This window comes from Pelmatolapia mariae, linkage group LG10_11 (assembly GCF_036321145.2).
Source record: "Pelmatolapia mariae isolate MD_Pm_ZW linkage group LG10_11, Pm_UMD_F_2, whole genome shotgun sequence".
Classification (NCBI taxonomy): Eukaryota; Metazoa; Chordata; class Actinopteri; order Cichliformes; family Cichlidae; genus Pelmatolapia; species Pelmatolapia mariae.
This window is the reverse complement of record NC_086236.1, coordinates 46303325-46312813: the sequence shown is the minus strand read 5'-3', so window position 1 is coordinate 46312813 and position 9489 is coordinate 46303325. Positions and strand designations below refer to the sequence as shown.

General features: G+C 39.7%; 1 protein-coding gene across 1 annotated transcript; it reads right to left on the bottom strand.

Moving 5' to 3' along the window:
- Nucleotides 1-4053: 4053 nt before the first annotated feature.
- Nucleotides 4054-8752, bottom strand: irx1a (iroquois homeobox 1a). The gene is made up of 4 exons (XM_063486433.1): nt 8245-8752; nt 5815-6907; nt 5416-5491; nt 4054-4532 (listed from the first exon to the last, which is right to left on the bottom strand). Exons 1-4 carry the CDS (start codon nt 8485-8487, stop codon nt 4457-4459), a joined length of 1488 nt encoding a protein of 495 aa, XP_063342503.1. The 5' UTR covers nt 8488-8752; the 3' UTR covers nt 4054-4456.
- Nucleotides 8753-9489: the final 737 nt, after the last annotated feature.

Genomic DNA, 9489 nt, shown 5'->3' with positions numbered 1-9489 from the left:
TATGTCGGACCCTGTCAGTGCCCTTAAAACAACAACAGACACATGGCGCTAACTTTGATCAACCAACATGTTGCAAACAAGAAGATAATAATGAACCTCTATGTTCAGCCGAGGTCTCTTAAAATAGACCATTTCAACTAGGATATATCAGATTTGAGGATAATATTTCTAGATTAGGACAGCTAATTAGTGCCCCAATATTTGGCACAGCGCTTTGACTGAGATCCAAATAAGCATATTGTCCTCATCGCAGAGGAGCGAAAAAGCTTTTCTGTTCTTTACTCAGAGTAAGAAAGAATGTTCAACTGAGACAGAGAAAACTTTACTCGACTGCGCTCTCTGTCTTACTTTGTTATCTTTTTCTCTCTTTCTTGCTCGATCAAAACATAAGAATGTCGCTTTGAGTGGCCAAATGAAAGGGAACCAGGAATACATGAGCGAGAGACCATGTTTATTTCTAGTATATCTACAAACCAGGCCAGGTTTTTTGTGTCAGCAGGGGTCCTCATGGGTTGTTTAGTTGTCATGAGTAGTTGCCTAACCGACAGCGAGTCAGTCAGACAGCCAGCCAGTTGTCAGGCAAATACTAGTTCCTTGTTGCTATTTGTGTTTGAATGAAGCCGTGCTGAGGGCCTCCCTCCCTCTGTTTTCCCCTTTTCCAACCAAATCCTCCAACCTTTTCCTATGGCAAGACTTGTGTCTTCCCGCAGCCTATCGCTCCTGGAATGAAAAGCCTATGACCAAGGCACCTATTCCTTTCACTGCCATTGTGCTGCTGAAACAAGGAGCAGAACCAAAGTAGCCAGATAAACATGGAGTAGCAGGGCTCTATGGTGGCCCTGCTGTGGCTGCGGCTGCTGGGCTCCAGTGACTTGTTGTTGCTTGTTGTTGTGTGTTTCCCCCAGCTGAGACTGGGGGCCCGGGATGGCTTTTGTGTCAGTGTTTGACCAGTGCTGCACTCATGAAACTAGATAAATGGATTAGAGAGGCACAGATATGGGCGGGCATCTTTGAGAAAAGACAACGGAGATGTTGAAGGAAAGCGGGGGTTGAAAGAGGAGGGTGAAGGGATAGGAAGAGGCAAAGACATTTGTGTTGTTGGACAACAAGGGGTCGAGTCTGTTGTAAGAATAGCCTGCTTCTGCCAAAAAAGACAAGACAGTGATAAACTTTCCTCCCCATGCAGTCACCTCTCCCCCCTCACTCTTCCTGTTACACATGCTCACGCAAGCACACACACACACATGCACACATACGCACACACAGTCACAATGCACAATTCACCACTAAAATGAATGGATTGCCACAGCGTGACACGTCTCAGTTGCAGGGAGAGATGGTCCTTGTTCGCCAACAAAAGACTGAGGTATTATGGGGAGCACAGCCTGTGACAGAATGCTAAATTGTTTTAGGGTCAACAACTTATTGTCTTTGCATGAGCCACAATTTACATATCTCCTGAGCAGCTTTCAGCAGCGAGTCCTCAGATGAAAATAGCCGAACCTGTTCCAAAGGTTACTGAAAACAGTTTTGACAACTTGCTTTTGTTTTTTGTCTTACTGATGTTATTAAATTTTTTTTAGTTTATCAATCAAAAAAAATTCAAGTGTGATGTGAGTGGCAATTAATTATTTTAACTGTAATTAAATTTTCACTATAAAATGAAATACCATTTTTATTTTACATTCTAGAATGTAAGAATATTTAAACACTTGGTGGCTACAGCGATTTGAAGATCAGACATTATCATGTGTTAACAGTACAGTCCCGAAGAGAGTTTTTTTCTCAACTCTAAATTTGCATTTAATACATTTATCTGCCCCTTTTCTTTTATTTCATTATATTTATTTTCCTTTTCCTCCCCTGCATCGCGGCCTTGGGCATCCAGGGAGGAAATGGCTGGAAGTGACAGCCTAATTATGAGTTTCAACAGCGCTCATTACCCATTAGACAATCCACTGTACATCCACTTACTAAATGAATAATTTTGTATATATTATGGAAACACAATATAATGGCCTGCAGCTAACGCCTTTGCTAACCTCACGCTGTTTCAGTACAAAAGAAATAAATGGGACACCGAGAGGTTATTTAATTTTAGCCCCAAAAGCCAGCTCATGAGAGGATGTCATGTGCAAATGGGGTGGGAGGGAAACTTACGCACCTGCCTTTTTCTTCGCAATTTAAGAGTCATTATTGCAAAACACGTGCTGTCCTATAAGCGAATTGAAAAGACTCGGTTCGACTTTGTGTTAATTAATTTTATCCTAATTTAGATATAGCGGTTTATTGGGGCTGGAATATTTCATATTTATATACTAAAACGAGCAAATGTAGAAACTTGTAACTATTGCGTTTTATGTTACGTATTATTATTATTATTATTATTATTATTGATAGACACATTAATATAGCGTGTAGTCTACATTTTAAATGTGTTTGTGATTTGAGTAGAACCGTTTTGGTGTGTGTGTGTAAAAGCCAGATGATTCCACGTCGATCAACAAAACGTTCCCTGGCCTTAGTTAATTTTTTAACACAGACTGTGACTGTTTTTAAAAACAGACATTTAAGTGACACAGATTTATGCGCAAAGACCCCCCACCCCCCTCATGCCGTTCACCCCCTCCCCCACCTCTGCAAAACACAAACGGTCTGGTCACCGTTTACCTACACGGAAAAAAAAGAAAGGAAAAAGAAAGGAGACTCTTGCGCTTTGACTTACAGAGATAATTGCAGTTACTTAATTTGGCCGTCTTTGAATATGTAAAATATAAAAATGTAGCAGAAATAATAATAGTAATTGCCGTGCCAAAAAGCAAGCTCTTTTTTATTTATTTGCTAATTATAATTGTATTCCTATGATATTTCCTTTTTTCTATGACGTAGCTCACGGACTTTCAAAATATTAAAAGGTACTCTCATAAAAGCATAATAGTACACAATTGGGTGCAAGACCGTTAAATCAAATTAGAAACTTTAAGCTACATAATGAGAGATGCTAAAGTTGGAGTTTTTCATCTCACTTATAGCTTTTGGGAAAGTGACAACGGTTTCAGGTCTTATAATTCTCTTTCTTGCCTATAGAGGCCGCTGTGATATTGCAAAACAGATGTGCATAAGTTAGTCCACAGGTTTGGGGCGCTGAAATCATTCACCCTCTATAACAGCTCACTTTGCAGCTTACTGCTATTTACAAAAGTGTCCTTCAGTCAAAGAATGAATGTTATCATACTCTTCTTATTTCCTTTTAGAATGATTTTTTTTTATAAATGAGTGTTGATTTTTAATTAAAAGTAAATATAAATAAATAAATAAACAAACATTTAAATCGCTTGAGACAAATAGCATTAAAGACAAATAAAATAAATAATATAATGCAAATAAAATAAATAAGATATTCCAATAGCAGATAATTATTGCACTTTCCTTTTGTCTTATTATGTTTAGACCCAATTAGGCTGATGATGTAAATCAATATTTGCTTTTGGTCAATGTACAGCAAGGAAGCAGCTTTTTACAGGCTAATGATCACTATCAGCTTAGAAACAGACAGAGACCCCAAAAGTGACCCTGCTCCTCAAGGTCCACAATGTCAGCCTTCTCCTCCCCCAAAAAGGAAAATATTAATAATTTATCTTCGAATCGACTTCTCCCTCTGACAGATTAGATTTTAACCATTTGATTTTGTTTGGACTGGGCGTTCCCATATTATTACTTAATGACCTTCCCAGCTGCTCCTGTCCATTTTCTGTCACCAGCAACCATCTGGACACTTATTAGCACCTCAATGCATCCACGCTGCTTTCCTCCCAAACTTGAATAAAATTAAGCCTGGTTGCATGCAGACTGCCAATATTTTTTTTCTCTCTGTAGAATTCCCACCCTTTTTGTTGCAGGCCTAAGCTTTCTACATAATTTATCAATTTCGTTTGCATAATAATAATAATAATAATAATAATAATAATAATAATAATAATAATAATCACAGAAAAGAAATGCAGGCTGAGGATGTTGGGTTTTCTCTATAATTTCATTTAGTTTATTTAGGCAAAATATACGATCTGGACAAATTCCTTCAACGTTTCCTATTTACAAATTTAAATCACTTGTATTTACATTAAAGAAAGGACACCAAAAAACACAAGATAGTGACAAATAATAATTATAATAACAATAATTATAATAATAATAAAGTAAACAGCCTACCAAAATGTCCCAGCCTGCCTGGGCAAAGTGGAGAGAGAGAGAGTAACATTATAGGCGCGATTATAAGCTACACAACAATAGAGGAAGTAATCCATCCATCCACAGGATATTACCAAATTACGCCATTTGTTCTGTACCGTCTGAATGCTATGCTGCATTATTATTTCTCATTGTCCTTTTTAGAGAGCGTAAAGTCTTTGTTTTTTTTTCTATTTGATTTTTTTTTCAAGCACAAAAAATGTCTTGATCAAGCCGAGGAGAGTGCAGTGAGGACCCGTTGCGTGGCGTCTTGTGGACTCCTGGCGCTGGAAGGCAGAGAGGATCTGGATAAAGAATAATACAGAAAGGTAGATAAATACCCCCGCCGTGTTTGGACAGCGGGTTTCAATATGCATCTCAAGTGTCTGGCTGAGCAGTTTTGATTAGAAGCAGACTGAAGCCCTCCTTTCCAAGCCCTCGCTTTTTTTCTTTTCTTTTTTTTTAAACACTAATAATTAAAACAACATCAACAATAATAGTGTTATCAATTTTACAAATCCGATTTTTTTTACGGCATGGAAAAAAACCCCCTCACTGTTCATCCATTGTCAACAGTTGTAATTCGTTATCTCATCGTTAATTCTCTAAGAACGTTACGCACAAGAGGAAAACCTGAGGTAAAACTTTTTTTTTCTTTGGGTAAGAGCGCTCCCCTGGGCTCTGGGTCTCCCATGGGTCTTTAGGGAAAGCACACAGCCCAGACAGAGCCCGTTTTACTCGGTGACTTGATAAGTAGCCACACTCTCCCCAGAGGGAAGGAATTAAAAGGGTTGTGGGATGGGAGTCAAGACCCCTGTCACCCCCAAAGTAAACTGAGTATCGTTGAAAAAAAATTGTTTGTTTTATTTTGTAGTGCTGTTATATTGTTTTATGTTAGAAAATATATAAATAAAAGATGAAAAAAATTGAAATAAACCTTAAGTATATATGCCAAAATTCGTTAAGCAGTTTACTCATTGTTTTTTGTTTTTTTTTGTAAATATTGTTTCTAATATTTCTCTTATCAGTAATGTTATAGCTATATATATATATTTAAAGAGATCTAAGTATGTTTCTATTTCGCTAATCCAATAATCCTTAATTTTATTTCCGGCTGTGGCTGCTTTCATCTGCTTATGGCAACATGTTGAAATTCAGCAAAAGCAATAAAGTAAAAACTGGTCTCACCTGTCATGGATGGGTCGAAAAGAAGACTTCAGGGTCTGTGTTGGAGGTGAATCCGACCTTACACCGTTTTCGTGATCTGATGGGAAAACAGTGTTAGTACTTGTCTGGTAGATAAAACAGAGACACGAGAATTTTTAACTAAACATTATTGTGTGTGTGTGTGCGTGCGTGCGTGCGTGCGTGTGTGTGTGTGTGTGTGTGTGTGTGTGTAGTCGATTATGTGAAAATTTAAGTGTGTAAATGTACTTTACTTGTGTGTGGATGCGTGTGCAGAATCTTTTATAGGCTAAATTAATTGTATTTGAAATCGACAATAATAATAATCCGAAGTCGCTTTTTTTTATCAACAGAGCATTTTGCACGTCTCCTCATATGTGCAAACACAGACTGTCATCGTACCTATGTGTTTCGGACTGTGACTCTCTGGTTGGGCTTTGCTGTCATTGGTGAGCGCTGCTGAAGCTGCTACCGGCGACACCACCACTGATGTCGGCTGCTGCTGCTGCTGGGCCGACAAGTGATGGTTGTGCTGGTGGTGGTGGTGCTGGTTTACTCCCAGAAACGATCTAACATTCAGCAGGGAATTCTGGCCTAAGAAAGCCCCATTTGTCCAATTGTGGAACTTTCCAATCTGGCAAGTGTACAGTCCGTGACTGGGGAGGAAGGCGGGGTGGGTCTGAATCTGGTGGTGGGGCGCTGATGGGTGAGTGGTGGCCCCAGTGCCGCAAGGGGACGTGGGTTTCTGTGACGAGCTGTCGGGACTAGTAGCGGTCTCTGCTAAAGACCATATTTTGGGCTTATTGTTGGACGGGAGAGGAAAGCTCCCAGGTCTGTCCGGAGACAAAACTCTTGTGGTGTTGTTGTTGCTGCTATCAGAGTTCTCCTTACTCCCTGGGTGAATTGAAATAGCGTTCTTAGATTTTTCAAAGGCCTCGTGGGCCTGTAGGGCGAAGGCCCGTCTTTTCTCTAAGTTGTCCAACTCTCCGGTTGCACCGAGGCCGCCCCTACGGTCCCTGCTGCCCTCCGATGACTTATCGTCATCATCCTCGTTGCTTTGATCCCCGTCGTTGTCGTCGATTTTGTCTATATCTATGCTCTCCAGGTCAATCTCTTCCTCGTCTTCGTTTTTTTCTGCTTCATCTCCACTGCCCAACAAGTTACCGTCCTCGTCCTCTTTGCTCCTGCTTCCCCAGGTCACCTTGTTCTCCTTCTTGAGCCTCCTCCTGGCGTTGGCGAACCAGGTGGAAACCTGCGTCAGCGTCATTTTGGTAATGATAGCCAGCATGATCTTCTCCCCTTTGGTCGGGTATGGATTCTTCCTGTGCTCATTGAGCCAGGCTTTCAAAGTGCTGGTGCTCTCCCGGGTGGCATTTTTAGGCCTAGCAGGGTCTCCGTACTGAAACTGGCCGTATGGATAGAAGGCAGGAGATGTGTGGGCTGCAAAGCTGGCAGGGTGGACGCCAGGACTGTCCTTCAGTTCGTACTGGGATCCCTTAGAAATCAAAGATTGTGTGTTATTAAAGTGTCCCCATGGAGTTTCATGTGTAATTTAATTTCATGAACTGCTAAATACATGCTTCATATATATATATATATATATATATATATATATATATATATATATATATATATATATATATATATATATATATATATATATATATATATATATATATATATATATATATATATATATATATATATGATTCAAACAACTGGCTTTAAAAAAATCATTGAGTTACAGTTGCACCTGACTCAGCTCTGCCCACAAATAAGCTTCTCAGCTTGCAACATGTCACATGCTAGGCCTATGGCACCTGCAACTGCACAGCTCTCTGAGAGACCATTTATTAGCAATTATTGTCCGTAAATTGTCAGCAAAAAAGTAACAAAGTGAGCAGGACCAGAGAAAGTTTGTGATCACGCACACTGCATGTGCACGCAAACTGACAGCTTAAACATATAGTAGGCCTGCCTGTTAAACTCCCTTGTATGCACAATATGACAAAGCAGTATGAAGGCCCAAGCAAAGTTTTTCCCTTTTTCTCTCCCTCTTCTCACTCTGTAAAATATACACTTGCGCGACGAATTTTTGTACTTTAAGTCTTTGGCTTGGTTTTGTGGAATCCACACGCACTTCGCTCAACTTAGTATTTTCGATAAAACCTATTTTTTTTCTCAGTTTTACTCTGTGTTAGAGCCTAATACATACCTTAGTCAATACATTAACACACTCCAAGTTAATTATTATCACAAGATGTGCTGTCTTGCAATTCGTCAGGTAGAGAAAGTTAGAAGGGCATTTAACTAGGTCAGAAATGTTTACAAAACACAAACTTAAAAAAAGTAATTCCATATTTATAGTTTAAGATATTGTATAGGGCTGGTGAATATTTTTATCAGCCTGATTTAAAAAAATCGTCAGAGCAAAAGCAGCATTTTTTTCATGTTGCACAGTAGAATACAGCTCTGCAGGATTATTTTTTCACAGTGTGAGTCTAATAACTGCCTAATTATAATTTTCTCTTGTTCTTTTGCTTTATGCATAACAACAAAACACATTTTAAGGCGCATTTTCAATGTTTTTTTTTCTTTCTTTTGCATTTCGTCAAACTTTTCACCTTGCAGCTAAAACACACCAGCGGGCTGTTAAATCAGTCAAGTATGGACTTAAACCAGAAAATGCGCAATATACAAATCGGCAACCAAGAGTATTCATTCTTTTGGTTGAAGTGACCTTTCGATTTTTTTTTTATGATCAGACAGTGCTGGTTGGGACGGAAGGATTTACAAACATCTTTCGACAGAAGTATATGAACATGTTCTTACCATTTGTGAGAAAAGAGCCAAGTCCGCGCTGGTGTACGGTAAGAAAGCACTGTAGTTGTGTGCGTACGGGTTGGCGTACATGCCCAACACTGACGTGACAGCCGCTGCAGTAGCTGACGGACTTCCCCCGATCTCGGTGCTCCCTCCCCGGGACGAAGGCGTAAGCACTCCCGGTCTTTCGCTCCCGTAAACCGCCTGGGAGGCACTTAAGTACTGCGGGTACCCTAGCTGGGGGAAAGACATCTCCACCGCACAGTTCTTTTGTCCGATAAACTGTGCGTAAAAAAAGTATGCGAGGCACAAAAAAAGAAAAAGAAAAAAGAAAAAAAATGAAAAAACCCGGATGAGTAAAGAGAAAGTGTTTAAGCCAAAGTCGCAGCTACTACCGACATACAACGGTATGCAATCAAAACAAACCGCTCTTAAATCTCTGCTTCCTCTCTTTTCTCGCGCAAAGTCCGCTGGATGTGATCTGATCAACAATTGCGCTCCGACTGACGCGCCTGGCCCTGAGGTCTCCAGGCTGATCTCTCAGATACAATTTGAAGTTGATGCTTTGATTGGCGTCCTCTACTTGAGCCTGCAAGCTCCTCCTCGTTTGGAGCAATGTGGATAATGTGAATATAGAGTGAGCACATTGGCTGGGGCCCCCCTTCTCTCTCTCTCTCTCGCGATCTCTCTCTCTCCCCCCCTCTCTCTCTCGCTCTCTCTCTCTCCGTCCGTGTTTGGAGTTATTGTATGTTAAATGTTCAAGCATTAGAGTCCATTCACCGAAGGCTTTGATTGTTGTATGACAACCTGTCTACACGATTTTACAGCTGTCCGACACAAGGGGAAGTAAACCCGTCAAGAAGGAACTTACTTTGAATAGATTTAAATTGTAATTAAAGGGGGAAAAGCCTGTCCGCCGAGGAATTAGTATTTGGTAACACGGGCTGCCGGTGCCTTTATTTAATTCAGTGGCATTTTTTTTCAGTAAAAGTTTTAACATTAAAATTAATTTCTGCAATTTATGGATTTTTTTTAAACCTACGCACTCATAAAAGACACACGAGACATTATCAGGATGAGATATTTAAAAGTTTATTTATTAAATAAATAAATAAAAGCATTTTATATTTCTACAATGAAACAATTATATATATTTTTATTTTGTTTTAAAGTTATAACGCTTACTTCAAGACGGTTACAGTTAACTCCCTAAACAGTTGCGGAAATTCATGCAAATTTCTCCATATGAGTTAT

What these genes read in the sequence shown, in the direction of transcription:
- irx1a (XM_063486433.1), bottom strand. Translation starts at nt 8,487, where the DNA reads ATGTCTTTCCCCCAGCTAGGGTACCCGCAGTACTTAAGTGCCTCCCAG. An exon ending in TCACAGTCCGAAACACATAG is followed by an intron (nt 5,492 to 5,814) that starts GTACGATGACAG and finishes TTTTCCCATCAG; the next exon opens with ATCACGAAAACGGTGTAAGG. An exon ending in TTTCGACCCATCCATGACAG is followed by an intron (nt 4,533 to 5,415) that starts GTGAGACCAGTT and finishes TTCTTTATCCAG; the next exon opens with ATCCTCTCTGCCTTCCAGCG.